This window comes from Acanthopagrus latus, chromosome 12, assembly GCF_904848185.1.
Source record: "Acanthopagrus latus isolate v.2019 chromosome 12, fAcaLat1.1, whole genome shotgun sequence".
Classification (NCBI taxonomy): domain Eukaryota; kingdom Metazoa; phylum Chordata; class Actinopteri; order Spariformes; family Sparidae; genus Acanthopagrus; species Acanthopagrus latus.
Window position 1 is genome coordinate 4,079,449 of NC_051050.1, and position 27,211 is coordinate 4,106,659.

Genomic DNA, 27,211 nt, shown 5'->3' on the forward strand with positions numbered 1-27,211 from the left:
GGACAACAGATTCAAATCAGCTGCTAGCTTACACCGGTGCAGTTACTTTTAACTTTGTGTCGTCTCTGTGAAAATAAGGAGATTTTTTTCAATGTGTGTGTGGGATTCTATTAATGAGGGTATGACAACATCATTTAATGTATATTTTTATGTACTTGAGGTCTCCAGGTTTGCACATGGCTGGATTAGTACATGTACCAGTCAGAGTGCAAAAATAAATCATTTTTCAGGTGTTTTGACAGTAATTCCAAGAGTTCACTTTAAATCACACTGGTGGCTTCATGGAATATTTAGCGATCAGTGTACATTAATGACCATTTATTGGTCATATGTGGGCAGATTGTAATGTGACATGAAAAATGAGACCTTCCCCGTCTCTCTCAGTTGCCTACACAAGCCTGTGGGCCGTTTGTTTAAGCCTTCTAATGTTGCTGGACTGTGGATTTCCTCAGGAAGGACTCAGGTCAGCCTTGCTGCGATAATGAGCACCAGGGTCCACTAATTAAAACAACCAGCAGTCCCATAAAGATATATTTAACTATACCAATTATATCGACTACTCTAAAATGTACTTTTAGAAGTTTTTATTTTCCATAAGTGAAGAAAGCGACACTTGGCTTAAGCTAAACTCTCAGATACCTTTTTAAAGTCATATATTTTTTGTTTCTTTAGTGTATATTACTGTTCTTGCTATGGTGGTATATTTCTACCAGATATAACCAGAACTAAACATTATATCTCCATCTTCTTTCATTCTGTTGCTTTAAATTAAAATGTTAATGTTATATGCCTTTTGTAAAGCACCTAAAATACTTTTGTTTGAAAGGCATCATATAAATGAACTTTGTGTGCTGTGAGATGACACATTAAAACTGACTGCAAGGAAAAATAAGGATGTAGAAAAACCCTCGTACAATCACCTGTTTGAATACCATTTTATTCAAGTGCAGTTACTGAGTATTGTTGTCATATTTCACAAGAGGCAGAGCAGACAAACATGATGAGAGCCGGTGGCATGTCTAAACCACCAATCACAATCATTTGACGGACAAGCTGCTGTCCAGGTTTCAATTTCAACCTTCCACTTCCAGTCCCAGCTTTGTTCTTTCAGGTTAGGAGTGAAATGTTCTCAAACACATGAGAAGTACATGGAAGCGGTGATGTCACTGTGACTGGAGTTTTAACCAACCGCTGACAGTATAACCAACACCATACCACCAAGAGACGATGAGGACGGTGGGCCTCCAGTTTGGTGTGTGTGCGTTTGTGCGTCTGTGTGGCAGCGCTGTATTTATCATGATTGGGATCTTAACATCAATACTAAACTAAATGACATCACAAGCGTCCACATACTGATTGACAGAGAATTCATTCTCTGGTCATCAGACACGAACGTTCCGTCACCATCACTGATGTTTGCACATTAGATAGGTTTTATACAGAAACACTGCATTCATGTGAGAAGAGAGAAAACAGACTTCATCATATCATTATGAGAACAGATCTTCTACTTTTGAGAAAGGTGCCATAACAATAAGGAAAAAGTCCATGTATTTGTCTTCGATGAATGCATTTCCATAGTTTTCTGACATCCTGAGCAGGAAGGACACACCGATTTGTCCACATTTGTTCCACGCGACTCGTGCTTTTATTCCTGTGACTCTAACCTACTGAGTGTCTGATGGTTGTAGTTTTTGGCCACAAGACATTCTATACAGGCTCACTGTATGAAGACTCATACTCATTTGATAGAATTCTGTTCCACATGAGAGAAAAATGGGAATGCACATTAGGTATTCAAAGTTAGGTATTCAAAGTTTTAGTTTTGACAAACTATTTGGTTCCTGAACCTCATTAACGTAAATCTGAGAGTGGATGTGACTATTTCGTTATATATTCCAATTAAGCTGTGATGCAGAAAACCTAGCCATCAGTTCTATTAATTTCTACTGAAGGTTATCTACGATTCTAAGTTTTTTGAAAGGTCCTTACATTTTTATAAGTATCCAATTACTTAAATAAAGCTGCTTACATACCAGGAATACTTGTATGGCTGGTGGACAGGGCACTATCATGTTTTAAGTTACAGTTTATTCCTTTTCCTAATTTTCCAAAGGAATATTAACTTAAAATGTATGATTTAAAATGATCAGCACCGCAACCACGTTCCTTTGTATTTTACTAAGTTGTTATTTAGCAGCATTCAGGACCACATTTAAGAAGGTTTTACATTTTTTTCCAGAACTTGCAGACAATCACAGGACAGTGTTTATAACTGGTTAAATAATCAGGCAACATGAACGGGTGCAGGAAAGATCAGGTTCAGTTTTCAAATCGAAAAAACCAGGAAAAGGCAGTGAGGCGGACAAAAGGGAGCTTGTACAGTATACTATGATTTCAACTCTTCAGAATTGAGGGGGATACAGAAAATAAAAAAGCTGAAGGGACAGAACACAGACTTATTTTCATTTAATATTGTCGCAACACATTTTATGGCAAATTGAGCGCTGCCACATGCCAGGTCAGTGTGTCAGAGCGTTCAGGGTCGGCAGCGCTGGATGAATCGTGGGTACAGGCAGACGTCTCGGATGTGATGTCGGTTCAGCAGCCAGGTGAGGAAACGCTCCAGACCCAGACCATAACCACCATGAGGACATGTGCCATATTTCCTCTGAAAAACACAAACAGTCACAAACATATTTCAATGTCACTCACATCAAGCTTTTTGTTTTTTAATCTCAATACCTCACCAACGGCAAGTCTATTTAAAATGTTTCGTTTTTTATTTCATTTATCATTTTTATTGATATTCCTTTCTGGACCAAAGAGTAAACGAAGCCAAACAGAAAATAGGTTTTGTGTTACCTGGTCAGTGTACCAGTAGTAGGGGGTTGGGTCGATTCCCTCCCTCTTGTATCCTTCCAGCAGCTCTTCAGAGTCCCAGATACGCATGGAGCCTCCGACGATCTCACCAACGTTTGGCATCAACACGTCGACCTGCAGCGCAGAAACAATCACGAGATATTCAGACAGCTCATCACATAGAAAACAACATGACGGCTTCCTGCACAGGTTTAATTTGTCTTTAAGTGGAGGACAGCTTGAAGCCCCTAGTTTATGAGTTCCGGTCTTGAGTCTAACATCAGTTCTAAGGGCTACTGTCACATTTAGGCTTACGCTATGTAGACAAATACCAATGGGAACGTGTCAAGTGTAACAGATGTTGCTGCGTGACTAATACTTCCATCTCTGGTTGTATTAAGAGTTTTAAATCAGTGAGCAGGCTGGATAACAAAAACTAAACATTCTATTCTGGATATTTTATAGACGAAGCATAATCTTATGTTTAGGTATATGAGGGACACATCAATATTATCTTAGATATTTCTTATGGTCTTAAGATCCTACAAAAAAGAACAAAACCAACAACTAATGTATCCTACTAACAAGTATTGTGTGTGCATCAAATCCTGGTATATCTTATTCCTTTCAGCTATAGAGCACTATTTTTTTCCATAAACTATTAAAAACAGATATGTTAATTGACAACAACAACCAGCAGCTTAAGGACATTATGGACAAGTTTTGAAAAATTAATTGAACTATAGAAACAACTGCTGAATGGAATAAACTTAGTGCTGTGACTTTGTCTTTAGTACCACCATGAGGCAGACCTTTGTTGTTTTGACTGAGATGTTTGAATATTAGATAGACTGCTATGAAATTTGGAACTGACGGGATGAACTGTCATAACTGGGGATCAGATTCTTTTCCTTTGCCCCACCATCAAATTCATAATCTAGTTCTTTACCAAATACTGGTCCCTGAAAAACTAATCAGCTTATGCAAAAGACATTTTGGTGAGACCTCTAGGTTTTATGCCCAAAGTTGAACTAGATTCAAGTGTGAGCTCTGACATTCGTACCGACTCAGTGAGGCGTTTGTCATCGTCACAGCGCTGCATGTAGAAAGACTTGATCTCAGCAGGGAAACGACAGAGCAGAATGGTCTCGTTGATGGAGTCTGTCATCAACCTTTCTGGAGCCTCTGGGATGTCCTGAGAGTGAGACACACAACAGACACGTCAAAACAGAGAAGTTTCACCCAATAAATTCAAGATGAGAAAGCAACTTTATAAGATGAAGTTTTGTGTAGGAATTAGTTCATGTTAATGGCACTCAAACCTGAAACAAATCTTTTTTACTTAGCTGATTATTACAAAATCTATGTCACAAAAAAAGAAACGTTGATAGAATTAGAACAAAAAGATTTTTTTTGTGATGAATATGATGTTTCAACATCTTGTGCTCTGTAACACAGATCAAAGCATGATGTCACTGTTGGTCAAATGTTTCTCACATTTATCAGATTTATCTCCAGCTGATAGTCAGTACAGCCATGTCCCCTACAGGTGAGTGTGAAAAACTGCAGGGGAGCTGAGCACTTTCTTACTGAAAGGACCTCCCGACCTGCAACTCCACAGACGATCAACAAAGTAAACAACTACACTTCAGAGTGACAACAGCACAGACTCAACAATCAGCTCTTTAACTGCTTTTATCACAGCTAATTCACATTTAATCACAATCAATATCCACATTAAAAAAGGTAAGAGTAAGTTTTGGGGACATCATATTTATGTCAAAATAAATATGTTGCTGAGTTTGAAGACAGTAATGTAACTAACAACTCTTGATGGCTGCTGTTACAAAGTGAACTCTTGGCTCCTGACAAAGCTCTGTGTTGTGATTATGGTCTGTAGACAATAACTCATTTGGAGAATAATGTTTGTTTTGGATATTTAAACAGGGATGTGTTGTCATGTTCAAAAATCACCTCTCCAAACTCGTAGTAAGTGCCATCATCCTTCTTGATGTCGTGTTCTTTGAGCCACTCAATGGCTTCAGTGTAGTTCATCCTCTTGAACGGTCTCTTGGGGGGTTTGAAGTTCTGGGAGGAAAAAAAAAAACAGCAAAGGAATGATAAGCCGTTAATTAGGATTCAAACTGTGTGAATATTTTAGTCTGAGCACACACACACACATATATTTCCCAAGAAATTTGACTTACAGGGTTGATGTCGTAGAGCAGCTCAGCAGCAGGGGATTTGAGCACTCGGTCCACCACGTCACACACCAGGTCTTCCAGTCTGTTCAGCAGATCCTCAAAGGTCATGAAGGGACACTCGGCCTCAATGTGAGTGTACCTGAATACAGAAAAAGAGTAAATAATCAAAATACAGGAGGCTCACAAGCCCAGTTTCAGAAGACAGAACATGGTCTCATCAAGGTAAAGGAATGAGTCCAATGTAATTCATATTTTACATTTTACACAGATTTACTGTACTCTGCAGTCCTATGTCTTACTAAATTAACAATCATAAACGGTAACCACAGTTGTTGAATCAGTGTTCATCATTCTACCTCCATATCTGTCAGCTCCTACACAGGAGAACTTATTTAAGTGTTGAACATCATACTCACTCAGACAGGTGTCTGCGGGTGCGGGACTGCTCGGCTCGGTATGACTGGGCAATACAGAAGGTGTCACCCAGGGCAGGTATGCAGGTCTCCAGGTAGAGCTGGGAGGACTGCGTCAAGTACGCCTGCTCGCCAAAGTAGTTGAGGTTAAACAGTGTGGAGCCGCCCTCCACCTGAGTCTGCACCAGGGTCGGAGGTGTGATCTGCAGACAGAAAACAAACAAACAGCGGTTAGAGGGACTCAAAAGTTATTTGCTCACTAAGTTTGGGTTACAGTGTAGGTAAGATGACTGGATTTGTTCAGCTCTGATGGTGATAATCTCTCACAGAGTCTTTTGGCCCGTCATTTGGATTTCCACAGATCAACATACAAAATCATGTAACAGGATTCCCATCAACTGTTTGGTGTGCAAGGACAGAAATCTTAAAGGTGCCGTCAGTGTTGCCATCATTTTAACTAACTCCCTGTCCATTTTGCAGTTAGTATTCCCCTTCCCTTTCTCTCAGTCACCACTTGACCATGGAGCGATAATCGGCAGACATAGCACCAAAAAGGAGGATTCTGCTCTCTGAGTTTTCACGACCTGACAGAACCGCCTTGTTGTGGAGATCTCTGTCCTGATTGGATAAAGTAGACAGGGATACCAGAACATTTCCTTTCTCTTTTACTAAATTAGACTAGTTAAAAGACACATAGTTTACTGACCAAACACTCTGTAACAGTGATTACTTTTGGAATATAGAGCTATTCATCTACCTATTTTAATAAAAAAAATACAACAGCTTTAATGATTATAACTTTAAGATAAGTGACACTTATCTACACTGACATAGTCAATAAGGGTTTTGAATGGATTTGGATTTGATAAGAGGATTTGGCACCACCTTCATATTTGATAACATGCTACTAAAGCTAAATCCTGCTGTTCACTCATTCAAAAGATACTAGATAAGACAATCAGCTAAAGACTACAAACCCCAGGCTACACACACACACACATTTGCAGATAATTTATGTTCCCAGCTCAAACTGAGAAGCTGAGCAAGGGAAAAAAAGCCACTGAGCTTGCTGCCCAAAAGGGCTCACTGTGGTTAACCCTGCACCGCTGCAATATCAAGACTTCAGGACACATTTAGAAGTCAGTAACAGGCAGAGGGGTTCTTCAGCTTTTGTTCATTTATTGAAGTAAAGGTCAACACTTCAGCTTTTAGCAACCTGGCACCTTTTTTAAATTCCAATTCAAGCCCTGGCTGCAGCTGATATAATGTGTATATCTGTAGAATATTTGTCATGTCAACTAAATGTTTTATAGATTGCTCTTTCTGGTAAACAAAGAGCAGTTAGGAGAATAAAAAAGTGGTGTGAAAAAGAAGGCAATGAATAAGTGTTGGATCTTAACAACTCCGGTTATTTTATCAACCTGGAACTGAACCCAACAGGACCCCTGGATTCAGAATGCAACCCACAAACATTTTTCTTCCTTTAAAAGTCAAAAAACGCACATTTAAATTTATCATGAAGTAGACATTCAGGTTGCGTGCTTCACCTCATAGTATCCGCGGCTGAAGAAGTGGTCCCTGAAACACTGAGTGACTGTGGATCGGACCCTGAGGATCTTGGAGACGTTCTCTCCTCGGATCAGCATGTGTCGGTTGTTCAGCTGGACGTCCACATCTGACTCTTCGTTCAGCAGGTTGTCGGCCCCGCCCGCCGGAGCCAAGCCAATCAGCTCCCAGAAGTCACAGTGCAGCTCGTGGCCTCCAGGCGCCTGGGAGAGGAAGACGACAGCTCACTGAACACCTTCCTCATATTTATAGTGCATCTCCTAAGTTGTGGTTCAATTCAGGACTGCAACAAATTATTTTTTTCATTATCAATTATTCTTTTTGATTTAACAGTCTGTCTGTCTAATTTCTTACTTAATTATTTCTGTCCAAGTTACAAAAAAGTAAAAAATGCCAAAATTGTGATGTCTTGCTTTGTTGTGCAAATCAATTTTCAAGTGGTGTGACAGAATGTAATAATTCCTCCCCATACTGTTAGGCTTGCATGTGACCTGCATGTTAACTGCATTATAACTGTGCTGTGTTTTAGTAACTGTCACTCAAGTCCATTTCCAATACAAACACTGGAATTAAAGCAGTGTTAAGTATCAGTAGCATAACCTGTCAGTGAACACTGCTGCTGTGCTATGCTAGCCAAAACACAGAGAGACCAACCATACCTAGTTTACAGGCCACCAGTGAGCTAACCTGTCGCAAGTGTGACACAGTTCACCCATCACTACTTAAGTCTTCAATTTTTAGAGTGTGTAGTTCAGTAGATCAGTGAATATAGGCCAATTAGTTTAGACTTGGATAATTTTTATACATTTTAAATCCACAAATCCCCTTTGACGTTCTTTTACAAATGGAATGCAAAGTTATATTGCTCCATTTTGGTTTTTTGGCAGATCTAAAAAAATAATACCAGCGAGACTCTAAACCTGGATACAATCCGAACTGTCAGTTTTGTGATCTGTTGCCTCTGTACAATTCATATTAATATACAACAGACAAAAGCACCACCAAAACAGTTTCCCATTTTTGTGGTATGGGAGTGGAGAAACCTAATATGGCCAATTATTGCATGAAACTGCCACTTTTGTCACCATCTATTTTGAGAAATCACTTTCTACAGCTGAATATCAGACTGTAACATTTAGGCAGATTTACCCTGTTAGTAAAAACTAGTAACAAGTAGAAGTTAAACAAGTATCGTAACTTGCTAATGTGCATTTACAAACATTAGGTTATCAAGCTACTGCATTTATATGTAGATCTCACAGTGAACAGGTTACTAGAGTTCATGTGAACGCGTTGTGTGATTTCCTGAACATTTACTGCAGGATTTACTGGTGTGCAGCAGGTGTGTTTACCTGTTTTCCCTCAGGAACTGGAGTGACTGTTCCATACAGAGCCACAGTGCTCTCTGTGGACAACACCAAACCATTGTAGCATTGGCACTGAAGATTAGACAAGAAAACAAGTCGGTGTTAGTTAGCATCAGAAAGAAGAATACAATATGACAGTCAACATGTAGCCTTATATCATAACCATAATAAACATTTTAGCTAATACAATTCAATTCAAGCTTCTAAGATTATGTAAGTATTTAAGGCTATCAGATGAAAATTGTAGTAGTGACATTCTAAGTTGATTTTCTTGGGTTCAACTTCATTCTGTCCCACATTTGTCATTTAAAAGTTTATTCCCTTAGAGTAGCTTTGTTATTGATGCTTTGTCCACAAACTGGAAATTAAAAACAGGTTTTGCCCAGCCAAGCGTGCACCTGTGTAAACTGTCAAATGCAAAGTTATTACGCTGTACCAGTTTATCAGACAGGACACTCTGGAGGAAACCAGTTCCATCTCTCAGCACAATGAACATCAGGTTCTTCCCTGTAGGTGTCAAGAAAATACAGAGAAGGAAAATTAGTGTCAATCAAGTTCAAAGAAAGAGATATGTATTGAATTGAATTGTCTTTTCAGCCCTGAAGCCAGAAACAGAAAAAAAACAGTTTCAAAGTGTGCTTTTGATTTATTTAAAAAGAAATTCTTATAACCAACTACAAGAGAAACATGTGGATGTATTTTTATTTCCATGTATGAGGCTCCTCACCCTGTCTCCTGAGGCGATGAACCCATCCAAATACTTTCACTCTCTGACCTCTCTTGGCCTCCAGCTGATGGATTTTCACCTGCAAAACACAGTCAACACTCATCTTTAGGTCATTAGCACAATAACAAGTAGGGCTATTTCTAAGGTTCGGTTCTTCTTATTTGAGACTGCAAAAATGTATTTGTTGCACAGATCATAAATAACTGTCAAGTACTGATAGTTGGCCTCGACTCTCTGGCCAAATGTGTTGTCTGTTCAGACAGTCCTTGATTTAGAAAAAATTGCCAATTTCAGGCAAATTGAGTGTTGTGTTGCTTGTGTTTTGTACCGATTTAAAAAAAAACAAGATGTATCATGTTCATTACTGACCATTAAAAGGGAGCTAATAGAATGATTTTATCACCTCCAGAACTGGACTAGCACTTACGATGAATTACTCCAACCATAAGTTATTTAGAATAGATTTTAACACCGATTCTTCACTAATGTAGCACAGCAGTAATCTTGTACAGTGATTACATCTTCATGAGTTATGAGAATCTATAAACAATGTTTTGTGTGCACTCTATAGCTATTTATACACCAGTTACAAATGCAAATGTGTATGTATGTGGAGTACCCTAAACACTTAAATGTAAACTACATATGTTATCATGTAATATAAACCTTCTTTTCACATTTTGTATCATGATATATTATATGAAAAGTTACAGTGTTTACCTGCACCAACATCCAGTGAGTTTATATGGAGTAATTAGAAGTAGAAAAAACATAAACTGTGAAACACTGACCGTTTCAGGCTCAGGTAGGCTGGGATCCTGCTCAATGACAATCTTCTTGGCTTCTTCGAGGTTCTTCTCTCTCCTCTCATTGTCCTCTGCCTGTACAGCAAATATGGAGCAAACATGTTACATGCCTACTAGTCATATAGATGTATGAATAAAAGCTCAACTAGAACAACACACAGTGAAACTGTAAATAGAAGGAACAAAAACAGTACAAAACATTAAGTTGCGGAGAATCCAAACTATCTGTGTTGTGTTGTTCTAACAGGAGCTGAAGTGAAGAGAATGGTAAAACACACACCTCCTTCTTGTCTTTGGCATCATTCTTCATCTGCTCACGGTTGAAGGCCTTCTTCGCGTTCTTCATCTGTGTCTTAGAGATCACTGCCCACCGCTGAGAAACGAAAGATGAGAAACAAAACATGAAAATAATAAGAAAAATCTCATTAATTAACATCAAATAAGAGGAATATATGACAGGGTCAGTTTCAAATTGGCCATCCAGAAAAAGTGGATTACACGTTGTGAGGTTAAATGCAGGTGATCGCTTGTTTGTCAACTGTATCATAACTGGGAGTGTAAAAATTCTCCAGATCCACTTTTTTTGCATGCATGTAGCAAGGAGATGTGAAAGATAATTCAAGTGACAAATTAAGGAATGAGAGATAAACTTTATTATACAAACCTCGCCCTCCTTCTGTGATTCTACATAGATTGTTGGGAATGGCTCCTTGCCAGTAAACATCAGAGCCTGTGAGGAAGTTCATAAACACAATGAGATGCTGATAGACGTGGATCAAACAGTGGATCATTAAAAAAAAAAAAAAGACAGAAAGAAACTCCACCAAGACTAATTTTCTTTGTTGTTTCCTTTTGTCTGTCTTCCCTCACCCTCCTTTACCTTTCCACATTTCAATCCCCACTTCATTTTTTTATTTAATATATTCAGTTGTGTTCATATTCAGTCATTATCTCTCTCTTATTTCCCCTTCAGCCATGTCTATTATTTCTAAACCACTCCCCCTTTCTGCTCCTCAACACACACATACAAACACATATAACAGACTGCCCTACAGCTTCCCCAGCATACAATATGCCACTTTTGTTTCTGCTTTGCCATGTGAAGTTGTTCCTGTAATGTCTCCCATTTGATATGTTGTGCTTTACTTAAATACATAAACAAAAACAGTGGATCAATAATATCCCCTCATACATTTCTATCAAGAATAAATCCCGTAGCATGAAGCATTCTAAAGAGCACATGCCTGTGCACAACTGAACTAAACAACAGAAATACTTGAAGCCACATGATCGGTTACCTTGAGGGGAGTTTTGAAAGGTTTTTGCTCCGTGCCGTCCCCATCCTGGTCGCTGCCACATTTGTCCGACACATACAGCTCACCTGTGGAACAGAGGCAGAGTGAGACACAGCAGCACTCCCTCTCAGGTGGGGAGAGTTCTAGTGGGAACCCAGGGCTTTAATCATTTGCTACAAACCGCAACTTTAAGCTCTTTTAGGAAAGGATGACATATCAACAATATTCAGTCGGAGAGCTTGACCTTGAGTTTAGGTTAGTCATTAGTGAGAGCCTGACATATTGATGGTTCTGGCTTTTCATGGCATGTGTTGTCGATAATCAAAATAAAGGATCTCAGTACCCTTACCCTTCAATTCTACTTTATATATTATCAGCTATGGCATTAGTATACATTTTGAAGGTTGACACTTCGAGCTGTTCACTATTGGTTTTTCCCAAATGACCAAAAGTTTTAATTTACCAAATTAAAATCAGATGCAGCTCATAAGAATAAATTCCATATAGAAGGGGTGATCTGATCATTTTCGATTGAGACTGAAGTTGAGGCTGTCTACATTCTGCACATCTTTTCATATAAAACATTGAGAATGTGTATATTTGTGTATTTAATGTCCTCTTAATTCTGTTTCAGAACTTCACATTAACTCCACAGTGATGTAGCCAACTATGGAGAATATCATCAGGCCATTTCAAGTCAGGTTATAGTACTATTATAGCAGTAGGGCTGCAACTATTAATTCTTTTTATTATTGATTAATCTGCAAATTATTTTAGGATTAATAGATTAAACCCCCTATTCTTAAACTCAGCATACCAACTTCTTACGGTGCGCTGGGGAAATATTATCGGGAATACTAACTTTTGATCATTTTACATTATTAAAAAAATGTATAACACAAGAAAAATACTCAAGAATTCTGAATAAAGATACTTCAATTGAATTCTAATTTAAAATAAATGTCTTCTTTCCCAATAATCTGTTGCAGCCTGCTGTGTTGTCACATTCATGGACATCAGAAACATATGTCATCCATTTAAGTTCAAAAACACTACAAATTAACTACAGATCTGCATATATTTTCCAGTGTTGTTTTCATTTTACTGTTGGTGTGTAGCAGAATTTAATAGTCTGTCCTAAATTTCCTTTTAAAAGATGGTCGTTGTTGAAATTTTGGATACATGAATTAATAATTTAGCCTATAAAATGTCAATAAACTGTGAAAAAGTGCCATCACAAGCTCCCAGAGCCCAAAGCAACATCTTCTCTTGCTCTTTTTTTTCCAACCAACAGCCAAAAACCTAAAGATTCTTAATTGTACTGTTGATAGATGATAGAGACAAGCAGCAAATCTTCTTCAAGAAACACAAAGAATCATATTTTTGACATTTCTGCTTGGAAAACAACTGCAGATATAGACTGATAATCAATGTAGCGCTCCCTATTAGGATGCACATGTTGAGCGGATTGCGGTAATCTAAAATTACCACACCGGTGTAGATGGATTGTGAATTTGCGATAACACACAATGAAGAAGGGCATCTTGCCCAAAACGTCTATATGGCAATATTAAAGGATTTAATGGGAATGCTCTCCTAGTTTTTCTCTTTCTTTTCAGTATCAAGTCAAGAACAGTGTACATTGGACCCCCCGATGCACAAATCGGCAAGATAAGTCACTCCTTGACGATGAGTCAGATTGTGAACATTTGCCTCCTGAAGCAAAACTGAAACACACACTTTAAAGTGCCTACTCATCTGCAGCTTTCCCATACTGGACACAGACAGACAATATGAATGGAGTGCTACTGACATATAGAATAGAATTCTGCTCAGAGGTTTAAAGCCTCCAATTTTAGTTTACAACTGGAGCCAAATATTTAAAATTTACCTATACAATCAAGGCAAACATGATCAAAAACATACATATGTTTCGTAAAAAGCACTGTTGCAATAATAAGTCGGTTAATCCAATCGCTGAACAAATTCAAATTATTTGCCAACTATTTTGACCTTGCATTAATCGTTTCATTTATCAAGTACATCTGTCAAACATTTGCCCGTTCTAGCTCTTTAAATGTAAGGATTTGCCGCTTCGCTCTGTCATGTATGACAGAGACTTGAGGTCCACAAGGTTTTGGGCATGTAGTTGAACATAGGAAGCAACCTGGAGACATCACTTTGGGCTCTGGGTAACCGTGATGGCAGTTTTCACGATTACTGGACATATAATCAGGTTGAGCATTTGTCAAAAAGTACAAAAAGGACAACAGGAACACTCCAACCAAATGTGATGTCAACTGTGCTGCTACAACAGCCTCCACCCTCCTCTGGTTTCAGGTGTTCCAGCTGACTTTGAAGCCTGGCTGCAGGCACATTCACAGGAGCATTACTGAGGTCCTGTTCATCAAGTGTTGGATGGGGCTGAGGCCAGGGCTGTGTTATGGTCACTCACTCCGAACTGGATGGGGACAGTATCATTCTGATACAGAGAAGAGTTTTCAATTAAAGGTCTCCACAAAATTGGAGGAACAACTTGCATCTCATATTTCCCATCAAAAAAGAACAGGAAAGTCGAAACATCATGATAGCTTCGTCTAAATTTTAGAAGATGTCTCTACACTTGTTATCTATCCGTTTTTTGAAGGACTGATGCTCACCACCCTTGGACGTTTCGCTTCATTACTAGCACCAGACTATTTTGACCCTGTGTGTGGCGTTAATGTGAAAAACCGCCTATTGGTGAAATATGTGACATTTACGTCTGTTGCCTTAAAATACAGTATAATAACAAAGTGGGATCGGCTTCATACACCGGGTTAGCTAGGTAACTGACGCAGCCGCAGCTGCTGCATTGTAGATTGACAGCTGTCATAGCTAAATGTTAGCCTCCAGTATCCTTATAGTTTTTTTGTTCGTTTTTTTTTTTTTTTTTTTTGGCTATCAATGACCGACAATGATTCGGCTGCCGCACCCGGTGATTGTGTAAATCTGTCCCGTCTGAATGGACACCAGACCAGAGACCTACCGAAACATATACCAGCGTTAGCTAGCACGCTAACTGCTAATATCAAGGCAACTGATGCAATCCGCAAGACACACATGTCTCTGGGAGCTAGCTCACTAGCTCGGGCTAAGCTAATATCTTCCCTTACCCACTGAGACTTGTTCCACACCTTTAGCTATCTCCGTCGCCATGTCAATCCAAGTGTTGCGCCAGTCCAACAAAACAGCCGTGTTGTATTGAAACCCCAGAAGAAAAGACTGCCGGTGGTGTCTGCTCCGCTGCGGAGGTGCAACTTTACATCAGCCTGCTGCTGCTCGCTGTAATCTCATGGAGGAGGAGGAGGAAGCGGCTCGACGGGGTTTTGCGGTAGCTGCAGTTAACCAGCACTGATTGGCCAGCGTGGAAACGTCGCTTCCAACACAGGAAATCCGATTGGCAGTATTCCCCATCAGTTCAGTGGTTGGTCAATTAAAAAATAAAATCCACGTTCACGCCAATCAGCACTTATAATACAATTTTAAAGGGGCGCTATGTAGTTTTAGAGAATAAATTTAAACTCAGTTAATATTTACAATATAAATGAGGTAAGGATACTAACTCAGATATATTTACTCTTTCCATAACTGAATATGTAAGCTTGTCTTAAAGGAAAATAAGGTCCCCACAACACTGTGTGTGGAAAGGTGGCGGGGTCCGACGCATATAAACAAAGTGAAATTAGTATGATACTGTGTTTATTCAGTCATGACAATGAATATTCAGAGTTTGTTTATTTAGTCTGTTGAGGCAAAAATATGGCAGTCAGTGAAGATCATTCTCTTGTGATTAAAAATGATGGATGAACAATGTACAAAGAAGAGTAGGATTTGACACAATAATTTATAAAACTACAACACAAATCAGGGGGAAGATGATTATGTTGAATATGTGGGCTATACGATGTGTGTTAGAAATAAAACAAATTAAAAACTCTATGCTTCTGTGTTTCAAAATATGGCACCCCTAGTTATGGTTGCCCCCTATAAAAAAGTGATGACTTGGTGCCACTCGTTTAGGCACGCAACAGAAAAAAAGACCCGGAAACAAACATATACACACACACAAGGTTACAGGCTCAATAATCACAACAGGCACATCATTACAACAGGTTCATTCAGACAAGTCTACATGGTGATATTGATGAGGAAAGAAATCATTCTCTACGAATGGCGAATCAAAGCAGTCCATTCAAACATGACGTATGTATTTATAAGGTCATTTATCACAAAGACTTGTTTTTAAAAACCTCTACTGCTGTCCTGTCCTTCAGATATTACAGGGCTCTCACAATAAACCATAGTTTACAGCAAAACACATCAAAAGTTATTATCTCACCACACAATTGTATAAAATAATGAATGTGTTTTTCTTGCTTGATTATAACTCACTCAGTTCTCCGCCTATTTTCCCAACTAAGTATATATCAAGATTTTTCAAACTGTTTACATATTATACAAACATTTTACCTAATTGATTATAATAATTGAATCATAATATTAGTTTATGATATAAAATGTAATAAACAAGCTTAATAATTGAATAATTAGCAATAACATTTTTAAAGATGAAAGTAGATTAAAACTCGCCGGCTATTGTTATATTATATTATATCATAGCAGTGGTCATGACCAGGGCTGATGTGAGACAGAGCACTGCACACAAGACCTCTGAACGAGTGTCTGTTGTTTTCAGTCTTCCATGTCTCCCCACATTCCAGCATAGGCTCTATTATAAAACAAACCAAGTCCAGGACAGAGTGGCTGAGTAAAGGTGGTCTGGACTCTGTGGAGGAGAGTCATGGTGTCAGAGATGCTGTAGAAGGACAGAATACCTGCATGATGATCCAGGTACACTCCTATCGTGGAGGATGGAGGACCTGAGATGGACGTTCTGATGTTGTTATGTCTGAATTCAAAACTATCACTGAAACACTGTAAGGCCCAAGACTTCACATTGTTTCCAAACACACTTTCTCTTCCTTCTCTGCTAATATCCTTGTATGCCACTGCTACAAAAACTTCACATCCACTCCACTCCACCTCCCAGTAGCAACGTCCACTCAGGTGTTCTCTACACAAAACCTGAGACCAGCTAATAAATCTGTCTGGATGTTGGGGAAATCCTGGCCTGTGACATACACCATAATGGTTATGATGTGCACGGCTACTCTTACAAGATAAACAATCGTGTGCTGTGTTTGGATCCAGTGTGAGTTGACGTGAATATTGTAAGAATTCACTTCTTGTCTTTGGCTCTGACTGTGGTAGTAAAATGTCTACTCCAGCTTCTGTCAGTGAGGTTTTGCTCCATACGTCACTCAGAATGGCCTGTAATTTATCTCTGACCTCTGACACAGCTGCGGTCGCACCCTCGGTGTGAGACTGAGAACGTGTGTTGATGCTGAGTGAGTCTGAAGCTTCACTAAGACGCGGCAGCAGGGTGTAATTGTTCAGAAACTGGGTTTGATCCCCCAGGTGTAAGAGCTGCTCCAGGTCAGCGTCTTTCCTCTTCAGGTCAGCGATCTCCTGCTCTACCTTCTCCTGAAGCTTGCTGATGTGAGTCACTTCAGTCTTCTGGCGAGATCTGATCTGCTGCTTCATGTCTGTGAGGATTTTCTCACTGTCTCTCACTGCTTTATCAGCAGAGCCATTAACAGCCTCCACCTCCTGCTGGAGCAGCTTCATGTCTTTCTCTCTGTCCTGGATTCTCTGCTGGATCTTTTGCCGACTCACCTCGAGCTCCTTCTTTTTCTCAGTCATTTCTGATGCAACTGAGACTGTGTCATGGCCTTTATGTTCATCCATGGAGCAGAGATAACAGATACACTGCTGATCAGTGCGGCAGAAAATCTTCATCACCTCGCTGTGACGAGTACAGATGTTCTCCTGAAGCTTCTTGGAGGGGTCGACCAGCTTGTGTTTCTCAAAGGCAGGAGAGTCATAGTGAGGCCGGAGGTGCTGCTCACAGTAAGAGACCAGACACTGCAGACACGACTTGACAGCTTTAAGCTTCCTCCCAGTGCAGAAATCACAGGCCACATCTTCAGGTCCGGCGTAGCAGTGATCAGCTGGAGCAGCTTGGAGTCCAGTCTTCTTCAGCTCCTCCACTAAATCTGCTAACATGGTGTTTTTCATCAGGGCAGGGCTCGGTTGGAAGGTCTGTCTGCACTGAGGACAGCTGCAGATTTTCTTCTGATCCTGTTCTTCCCAGTAGCTTCTAACACAGTTCATACAGAAGCTGTGTCCACAGGGAATAGTCACTGGATCCTTCAGTAGATCCAGACAGATCGAACAGTGGAGTTTTTCCTGCTCAGTCCCTCGTTGCGCCATTTCAGCTGATGACTGAAGTCGAATAAATGTACTTCCTTATAACACAGTATCTTGGTTACACCCATGTGTACACTGGCAGATCAGGGGCGTGGAGAACGTGGACTGAGGGAAATGGCTTGAAAGCAGGAAGAAGAGGGAGGTGCTCTGATAGTTTGATTCATTCCAGGAAGAGAAGCAGTTTGAGTGTGGCAGCCACCTGGTGGCGGCCTGCTCTCATAGCCCTCTCTGACAACATGCATGTTATGTACACCTGTAGCAGAGTAAATGAGGATATGTATGTATGCCACAATGATCTTGATGGCAGTCAAAAGGAAGCAGATGGTGATGAAGGCTGGGTTGGATCCCTCTGTCCCCGCTGTGATTTCTGCGTATGCCTGCATTCAATGATTCAATGTCTAAATGAATTTTATCGTACAGTCGTTAAAACATCATGTCAGCGTCGGAAAGAATAATCAAGGCCTCCCCTGTTGATGATCAAGTTAATGACATAGTATAACTTTCTAAACACATTTGCAAAGTAACAGGAACCAAATAAACATGCAATCAACTAAGCTGTCATAAAAAGAGGACTAGGAGAGGTATATTGCTGCTAATATAAGGCCCATGCATTGAAACAGAAACAGCAGAAAAAATCATAGCAACAGAAATATATGCCGCAAATAAAATAATCATACAGACATCAAAACAGGTTTGACATTCCATAATAAAAAAAATAGGTTACTATGAGCTTTCTTTTGAAAGATCTCTAGTAATTGGTAAAAAGACAGTTACCCTAACCTCCTAACCTACAACAATTCATGCAGTAGTTGTCCAGTAGTCACTGGATCCTTCAGTAGATCCAAATCTAACAGCAGAGTTTTCCCGGTCCAGCTGAATTCCTTGCGGCGTCATTTCACCTCCCAGAATGTCAAATAGTTTCACTGGTTGATAAAAGTCGCCCTATGAGCCAAACTGGGACACAAGTTTCTCTTCTCAGTTTTGCTTGCTGATCTTTTGAGAATGTGGTTCATCATTTACAGCACCACACAAAATGTTCTGATCCGTTTGGGGAACAGAAAGCAGGAAACGTCTTGACAAAATGCAGCTGGCTGGAGGTCTGCACGAGAGGAGGAAGAGGAGCGGTTTCTTTTCAAGCCCTGTTATCAAATTAGCATGAAAGACAAAACAGGATGAATTCAACCTAAATCACAGAACTAAATCAAAACTAACCCTGCAAAGAGTGATGAATCACTAACTGAACACTTGCAACAGTTGTGTTTATGGAGCATGATATCTATTATGTGTGTGTTTATCAGAGCACATTTGTTCCTGCTTTTTTTCTTATATTCAATGAGCTGCAAGTTTTGTTGAGATGAACATGTAACTTGAAAGAGAGACCTGGCTTGGAAGGCTACGGTCAATACAATCAACATACAATGGCCACGACAACTGTCACAATCTATAGAACATCAATAAAATACTGACAATATTAAAAATGCATAAACAGATATGAGCTCTGAAAATATTTAGAATAACGTAATACAATAACAAACACAGCGTCCATTTTTCAAATCCCTGAGATCATTCAGAACACAGAATTCCTCCTGAACATCATGCCAGGAGAAAAGGGGACAGCGGATTTGACAGCTTTCATCCTTGTTTCAATATAGTGTATAAATCTGACCCAATTGGAAGAGCTGACCACAGACAGTACCGCTACTTCAACTCTTCCTCTACCTATCATTCCCACAGAAAGCAGACACGACGCACATGCCTTTGAAAAAGGATTGTGTTTTATTTACAGCGGTTTTCATTAGAATTACAATACAAACAATTTATAGACCGACTCTCCACAGATGGAGAATTCATTCAGAGCTCGAGGAGGTCAGCTGGAGGCTGTGTGTGTCTGTATGTGTGTATGCGACAACAGAGTGTGTGGCAGCTTTGGCAGAGGGGAAAGTCCTTGGATGTATGTGCAGCCTCCACTTCCTCTTCTTCCCATCCTCCCCTTGCTTCTACTGCTCAGTGACTCTCTCCTTTCTTTCCCACAACCTACATGGCAACAAAATGAAATCATCATCAATGAGTTTGACACAATAATAAACCTGAAGATAAAAAACAAGGTTATTGTGACTGGTCTGTACCCTTTTGAAGTCGTTCATGTTGGTGGCCTGTACTGGAGTGCCTATAAACGTCAGGTAGTTGATTTTTGTTGTCTCCTCATCTCCTTGGTTCGACTTGACAAACAACTGACGAGGAAAAAACAGGGGAGAAATACCATCAATGAACAAGCCGAGCCAGTTAAACCTGTTTTAAGCTCTTATCAAGCCTATTAGGATTCCTCATATGCTTAGTTCACCTGGGACTAAAAACATTATACCTCAGAGTTTTCAAGTACTAGCACCAAACAAATTCCAGAGGACAGCCCCAGGTATAAAGCTAGTGTAGTTTTAACTATTCATATATTTGTGGGTGCTAAAGTTGGGTCAGTTTCTGGTTTGCTAGCCCTGTCTTGTGTATGAGCTTCAGCCGGTTTCATTTCAACTGAACAATGACTGTATGATATGCCAAAAAAAGGAAAAGCACCACAATGCAATGTATCTATAATGGTACACATTTCACCATTTTTAACTTATTTTACTCATTATTTAAAAGATAAAATTGCAGCTCCTGCAACTGTGATATTGTGATCTCATAAATCCTTCGATTAATTGTTCAGCCCTAATCCAAATATACTAAACTGGCATTTGTCTGATGTAGGTGTGGTGGGCTTCAAGTGTGAAACCACCTGTGTGGTGTATGCCATTTAAACGTTAATAATTTGATTCAGATTTGAATCATCATCAGCCCTATTCAATCACAGAATATTACAATGCCTATATTCATGCTGCATCCAACTTATATGCACACAGAGGCTAAGGGGGTGAGGAACTCCTCTCCAACAAAAACCTGGAATTTGTCATCTCCTCCACTTTTTACTTCACCTTTCAAACACACCTATAGTTTTCTTACACATCTGTACAGGTAGAGAAACTTACATACAGCTGTACCATCAGTGGTTTTAAATGAATGAAATATTGAATAAATTAATCCTCAATCTGAATGGATGCTGCTTGTTTAATTGATGAGTTATTACTGCAGAAGTCGTTGGCTCTAACTGTCATTAATGTTACAAAGCTAAATTTTCCCTGTTACAGCGAGGTTATAAAGAGGTTCATATTCACTCTCTATTGCATTCTGCACATGGTGTTAAAAAAAAAATCTGAGCTCTCTCTCTCTCTCTCTCTCTCTATATATATATATATATATATACACAAGAAACAAGAATATATATGTGTGTGTATCTATCTATCTATCTATCTATCTATCTATCTATCTATCTCCCCCCCCCCCAGATTTCTGCACACATTTCCTGGCAGCTCTGTGAGCAGGTGAATATCTTATTTGCACATATTGAAAAGATGATGACTACAGCGTGCCTCTTGCTGCTGCTGATGTGAGCATACAATGACATTTTGTCTGAAGCCTAACCATGGCTATGTTTCAGCAGTGATGTTGTTTTTGTGGTTCTTACCGTAACACTTTGTACGTTCTGAAACTTTACGTAGCGCAGAGGAATCAAACCGTCGTCTTTGTAGTCCTCCTCCGACAGGTCCATAGCCTGAGTGGCTTCACTCCGCTCAGCGTCGTCAAAACCCATTGACCGAGGGAGATTGATGAACACCTTCACCGCCTTAGGGGCTTGGGCTGCCAGAGACGGAAGGAAAAATGAAGCAGGAGGAAGGAGGAGGCAAAGAGCCGGAGAGGAAGCCAGGAGGGAGAGAAGGAAGCAAAGGACATTTTTTTAGCTATAAGTAAATTCCTAAAGAGTCAGATAAATCACCAAATGGTGGAGGAAAAAAAAAAAACCTCACCAAATTCTGAGGACTGTATCTTCATAGAGAAGAGCTTCACGGGCTGGTTGAATGCGATAGTTATCAGCAACTAGACAGGATAAGAGGACACCAACATATTAGACAAATTACCATCAAATTAAACTCATCTGGTACCTTGGGAGTTCCATTAAAAAAAGATTCTCATTCTAAAATGAGCAAGGTAAACCTGAAATAATCAGCCAAAAGGAAACAGTATTGGCTGAAACATACAGCTAGCTATGGCTGATAAAACACAGACGGTTGTTATTTCTGTTGGCTAGATCAACAGTTGTCAGTGGTAAGGGTTACAAATGAGAAGAACTGAGTAAATCCACTGACTAAAATCTTGGATGAAAAAACTTCAGGTGTAAATTTACCATTGCTATCACTGTAAACTGCATATGTGCTATGTAAGAACAGAAAGCCTGACAGGCATTGCAAAAGTAACTAAAGGGGCAGGGGATGGTGGTTGCTCAATTGCCCAGAAAGAAATGACAGCTTCTCACATCAGGGCAGGGACAGGTTGTTAGAGTCCACATCTCATACCTGTTCATCACAGTCAGACTCCAGATAGGAGGAGTCTTTGATTAAGCAGTTGTCGAAGCCACAGTCGTCGCTCTCGTTGAGGCACTCACAGCCGGCTTTGTTGACAAAAGGCATGAGGTCCATCTGAAAACAAAGTAAACAAAGCAAAATCACCCACCTGTCTATCTCAGCCTCCCTTCATCATTCACTTATACAGTACACAGGTCCTTTGGAAGCCACTCCCTGATTCACACTCTCCACAATTTGCACACACTGTACATCAGGGCCTCTCAAAGTCTGTATCCCGGTCCACATCCAGTTATAAAGGACGATTAGTCCTTAGCAATTGTTAGAGACATCGAATACAGAGAGATCATTTACAATGACCCTGTCAACAGCTGAATGTAGTTTTAATTAGGATTATTTCACTGTCATTTACATCTTTGTCATGGCAGCCGTTAACTGCTGGAGAGAGTGAGTGTTGTTGCCAATGTCTTGCATTAACTGAAGAATCTGCCATCATCTAAAAATACGCAGGTACATAATGTGCGCCCTTTTTCTTCACAACACAGTGTCTACTGTGAAGTAAGAAACTGTCAAGTCTGCCAAATCTTGGTATCTTTCCACTGAGTTCCATGGAGATCTCAGAGACTCTCTGCCATAATGGCAGGTAAATATTGGTCATAAGTCATAATAAAAAACCTTGAGTGTGCTACATTTTGGTGTCAGTTACAGGTGAGCCTCTTGTATCTGTTTCTCCTCTGCTGTCTGAAATCTATATCACTTTGTACAGGAAAGCGATTATAGACATAAATGGTGTGTTTTTACCTTATAAACTTACAAATCTATCCTGGCATGACCGTGAAGGTTGTGTAAAATGGGAAAGTTTAGATTGTCTTCTTATTTTTCTTTGTTGGAAAACACAGCCACACCACATTGCATTCTTGTTCTTTCAAGACAGCACTTTTAATAGTGAGATGCTAAAAATTAACATTTTCATATTAATTTTTATATGGGATTATTTTAGAGCTGTTTTAGAGTTTTTCTGCTTGTCAAACCCAACCATATTCTTGTTTTGTTATTGCCAATTGTTCAGGACCACTGACCTTAAATAAAAATCAGATGTGGACCTATGAGGAAAGACTCTGAGAACTACTGCTGTACGTAAGTATTGCCTTTGATGTTTCCAACTTCATGACACGTTGTGTTTTATTTTCTACTCACGTATCCCTTTGGAATGTCAGAGTCCTCGCTGTTTCCTGGGTCGTTCTCTGTGTGCTGTTTGATCTTCTCCTCCAGACCTGCAGCGTCTGCCCCCTGATACTGATCCACCCGAACCCGGTTCCTAAAGAACAAGAACGTCGGTGTGGCTGAGATGTTGTTGGCTGCAGCCGTTGCCTGGAAGAAAAAGAGAAATGGTTTTGTAAAATAAACTTTGCATTACAGAAAACTTGTCTCTACCCGACTGTTGATTTAAAACTGTGCTCGGTTTCCTCGCTTGCAGGTTCTTGTTTCTTATTTTTTCACCAGCATCTGTGGTGACCTGAGTATACTTTACATGTCTGTCTCCACATGAAGATCAGTTTCTGTTGCTTTGACTTAGACTGCAACAGGCGATTGATATTTTTGGTACTCAATTTTCACAAAGACAACCTTCCAGCCACATTCACTGTTTTAGGAGGCAACCAAGCATTTCGATTTCATATAAAATACATGCTGGCAACGTCTTAGTGAAATAAGAACTTCCTGTATATTTTCCTGTCTTCTTTTCATGGGATTTGCTCACAATAAGAAACATTTAGAGAGAGACAAGCCTTATCTTCTATCTCTTAAAAACATTCGGGGAGTTTGGTTCTCTGGTCACCTTAGACAAGATGTAATGAGATAGCTGGTACAACATTCATATCTACTATATATCTCTAATAGACAAAACAGTCCCATAAGAGAAAAAGGAATCAGTCCTTCAATGACAGATTTCCCTTTTTAATGATTTCTGTACATCTTAATTTGATTATAATAAGTGAATAAAGTTTGTTAAGTACTGTGTTTTCAGTTCATAATGGGCTTCAGTAATGACAAAGACTAATATTACTTAGTATAACAACAAAATGTGTGTTCCAACCTGAATTCAGCTCTGTTCTGACACTTTAAGATTAATGAAACAATTCTAATACATCATCAGCATCAGTGCTACACCTTAGTTTACAACCACTTTTATTGCTTAAGCTTGTCTCCAGTCATTCAGCGACTATGTTGGGTGAAAACCACGTGATGGATGTGGCAGATCGGGCTTACCTGACAGACGTGAACGTCTACTTCAAGGAAGACGACATGTGGGTACTTGCTACTCAACATGTTGAATGCTGGAGCTATTCTGATACAGGGCTGACACCTGAGGAGGCAGAGGAAAGTGTGTTACTGGTCTGTGCTGGTCTCTAAAGTACTCTCGCGATAAGTCAGTTAATCACAAAGTCTGAATACAATAGTCTTTCGAGCTTTTAGTATCTGACAGTCTCTGCTAAACATAGGTTTGTTAAATCTCTAAACACATCTGATAACATCTGTTTCTCATCCATTTCTACATCAACACAGAATATTGACAAACATTTTGATATGGACTATTTTTTGCTTGTTTCTATGTGGTATTATTGTTGGCACTGTTGTGATGAAGACAACTGGAATGCTCGATGTTTCCCTCAGAGCAGCAGCTTCCAACAACACAGGACTTCACATGAGGTTACTCATTCAGGCTGCCTAGGCAGAACGCTGGCAGTTGATTTGCTTTGGGAAGACTTTTGCATTTTTTTTCTGTTGTCATTTCAAGCTAGAACAGTAAAATGCAAAATGATACAGTAACACAAGGTGTTTCACATCTGACGTTACACTGTGCTCATTTTATGTAGCTTTGCTGGCTTCTTTGATATTAACAGAGAAATCCTGGACTAACTGCTAGTTACAGGAGAACTCAAGCTGTCATTTTAGTAAGCCTGAGGCCCAACAGATAAGATGTATATAGATGTATACAGTTTCAAGTAAAATCATGAAAAATGGTGATTAAAATTGATGTAAGCTAATGCATGATGCAGGGGTTTTCGAAGTGGACGTTATTGTAGATAGAGAACCAGTCTTACTGATGGTGTCATTATTCTATAGCTTATACACTGTACACTTAACATTTACTTTGTGATTATAAGCTACAGCAAAACACATGTCTACTGTTTGAATAAAGATCAAGACATTTACTGGGAACTCGGTGGGATGTTGTACAGTTTAAAATAACTTGACAGTGCTCCCTGGTGGACAGACTATGTAAACTGAGACATGCATAAGGTATTTTTTCAGAGATTTTTTACTACTCATTGGCTGACAACACATCAGTTACAAATGATTCATACTTTGAGAACTTCACAAGAGCTACTGCTGTAAAGCTGGAACCTCTCAACTGTTGATCTAAGTATTCCTCAGTTCTACAAAAACATACTGCAGCTACAGATTAGGGTACTATAATATAGTTGATTCAACCTTTAAAGTTAAAGACCATCTAAACGCCTTGACCATCACAGCTTTCCAGAGTTCAGAATTACTCCTGGAAATGTTGCATTTCCCCGAGTAACCCTCCCACATGGTTTACGATCTGTTAACAACATTACAAGCCACCAGAAATCCCACAGATCTGTAAACACAGACTGGTGTTTTAAAAGCAAACCAATTCTCAAAATCTCTCACCGATTACTTGTCATTTCATCCAATTTACAGACCAACGGACTCTGATTAAAGTGCAATCAAAGAGTAAACACAGCGTTACATGGGCTGGCTGGCTAGTGTGGAGTAAAGTAGACTTTTTTGTCTGACATTTAAAGCTGTATCGTTATTAATGCTGCTGATTTTTTTCCTGGAGACGACCGCAAAGTAGAGGCTAAGGGATACAGACTTTAATAAACGAAAAACATCAGTAATTCTTAGGACACCCCAGCAGCTAAGTTACTGTAATACTGCTTTGTCATTGTAAGCGCCACAGCTAGTTAGCTAGCCAATGCCTGCTAACGACAGCATGCCAACCCAGCTTCCGTTGCACTGAAATCTACTCCATAACATAGCTATTTAGCTCGTGTCATCTCCATAAATCAGCTAATTGACGAGCTCTTAATGTTTTCCAGTACATTTTGAGACAGGCTAACTAAAATGCTGTGCCCTGCTAGCTCGCGGCCTCCAAACCGGCTGAGTAAGCTTACCCAGCCATTGTGAACTTCACCACGGCGAGCCTAGAGCCGGCGGCCGCCAGCTCCGGCTGGAAGTCCGGGTCGCTCGCGATAACTTTAACACCGACCATGGTACAGTTAGCGGCTGTGGTGCGAGCTGGATATCCTGGCGGTTTGTTCAGCACAGGAAACTGGACAACCAACAAATATAAAAGTGTTGTGTTTTTAGCTTTCTGTCGGTATGTTAGCTACCTAGCACACTCGTTTCTGACCCACACTATAGTGACAATGAGCTGTTTCAGGATGTGGGCTCCTGATTGGCCAATAGACAACAGGAAAGGCGTGGTTTTCCTTCTTCTTCTGTGATTTTTTAAGAGTTTAGGCGCTTCTAGGCGTGTCACTGCCCTCCACAGAATAAAGAAGGAACTCGTTGGTAAAATACAAAATCTCTATTTCTAAAAAAAGAAAAAAAGCATCACGACTCGACACAACTACAATTTGAAACTTTCACATTGTACTACTTGGACATTCTCCGGACTAAGACAATAATGCTTTTCTCACATCACTATTAACATTTGCACAGCAGTTAGTGCATTTCTCAAAACAATTAGTGCAAACTGCAAAACCTGGTGGATAACCTGCAAAAGCATGTCACTTGCTCAAAATGGATAGTCCATTCCTCAAAAGCAAGTATTCATGTCAATGAAACTGCCAGTGTCATCAAAATGTGAAGTCTTGACACCATCGTTTATGAACAAGATAGTCAAACAGCTTTGTCATGTTTTCATTATGACAGTTTATTCTCTCAGTGTTTTCCAATGCAAAAAAAGAGGTCAGAACTCAGTGACACTACCTGAAAATGCTCAAGACAGCACTATACACTACTTGTACTGCCATGTGAAAACTACAGTAAAGTCATTTACTCAGAACAAACATAAGAAACACCCTTTTGGTAGAGCTGTGCACAAATGTGAACAAT

General features: G+C 39.7%; 3 protein-coding genes across 4 annotated transcripts; all 3 read right to left on the minus strand.

Annotated features, from left to right (window-relative positions):
• Positions 1-921: 921 nt before the first annotated feature.
• nars1 (asparaginyl-tRNA synthetase 1) lies at positions 922-14,610 on the minus strand. 2 transcript variants are annotated; one of them, XM_037117636.1, is made up of 15 exons: positions 14,396-14,610; positions 11,244-11,326; positions 10,610-10,675; positions 10,226-10,318; positions 9,931-10,020; positions 9,140-9,218; positions 8,849-8,919; positions 8,398-8,484; positions 7,027-7,248; positions 5,483-5,682; positions 5,070-5,205; positions 4,837-4,950; positions 3,926-4,057; positions 2,866-2,997; positions 922-2,671 (listed from the first exon to the last, which is right to left on the minus strand). In XM_037117636.1, exons 1-15 carry the CDS (start codon positions 14,436-14,438, stop codon positions 2,540-2,542), a joined length of 1,680 nt encoding a protein of 559 aa, XP_036973531.1. In that variant the 5' UTR covers positions 14,439-14,610; the 3' UTR covers positions 922-2,539. The 2 variants fall into 2 exon arrangements, with proteins under 2 accessions (XP_036973531.1, XP_036973532.1); XM_037117637.1 differs by having other exon boundaries at positions 14,417-14,609.
• A 392-nt stretch (positions 14,611-15,002) lies between these two features.
• Positions 15,003-18,007, minus strand: LOC119029389 (tripartite motif-containing protein 16-like). The gene has a single exon (XM_037116162.1). The coding sequence runs from the start codon at positions 17,613-17,615 to the stop codon at positions 15,975-15,977; it is 1,641 nt and encodes a 546-aa protein (XP_036972057.1). The 5' UTR covers positions 17,616-18,007; the 3' UTR covers positions 15,003-15,974.
• Positions 18,008-19,365: 1,358 nt separating this feature from the next.
• On the minus strand, positions 19,366-26,541 carry txnl1 (thioredoxin-like 1). The gene is made up of 8 exons (XM_037118013.1): positions 26,266-26,541; positions 24,329-24,425; positions 23,258-23,431; positions 22,055-22,177; positions 21,509-21,578; positions 21,169-21,341; positions 19,739-19,843; positions 19,366-19,646 (listed from the first exon to the last, which is right to left on the minus strand). The coding sequence occupies exons 1-8, from the start codon at positions 26,361-26,363 to the stop codon at positions 19,617-19,619; spliced, it is 870 nt and encodes a 289-aa protein (XP_036973908.1). The 5' UTR covers positions 26,364-26,541; the 3' UTR covers positions 19,366-19,616.
• Positions 26,542-27,211: the final 670 nt, after the last annotated feature.

What these genes read in the sequence shown, in the direction of transcription:
- txnl1 (XM_037118013.1), bottom strand. Translation starts at nt 26,363, where the DNA reads ATGGTCGGTGTTAAAGTTATCGCGAGCGACCCGGACTTCCAGCCGGAG. An exon ending in TAGACGTTCACGTCTGTCAG is followed by an intron (nt 23,432 to 24,328) that starts GTAAGCCCGATC and finishes TTTTTCTTCCAG; the next exon opens with GCAACGGCTGCAGCCAACAA. An exon ending in ACATGAACGACTTCAAAAGG is followed by an intron (nt 19,647 to 19,738) that starts GTACAGACCAGT and finishes GTTGCCATGTAG; the next exon opens with GTTGTGGGAAAGAAAGGAGA.
- LOC119029389 (XM_037116162.1), bottom strand. Translation starts at nt 17,615, where the DNA reads ATGGCGCAACGAGGGACTGAGCAGGAAAAACTCCACTGTTCGATCTGT.
- nars1 (XM_037117636.1), bottom strand. Translation starts at nt 14,438, where the DNA reads ATGGCGACGGAGATAGCTAAAGGTGTGGAACAAGTCTCAGTGG. An exon ending in CTTTCAAAACTCCCCTCAAG is followed by an intron (nt 10,676 to 11,243) that starts GTAACCGATCAT and finishes ACTTCCTCACAG; the next exon opens with GCTCTGATGTTTACTGGCAA. An exon ending in ATGCCAAAGACAAGAAGGAG is followed by an intron (nt 10,021 to 10,225) that starts GTGTGTGTTTTA and finishes TTTGCTGTACAG; the next exon opens with GCAGAGGACAATGAGAGGAG.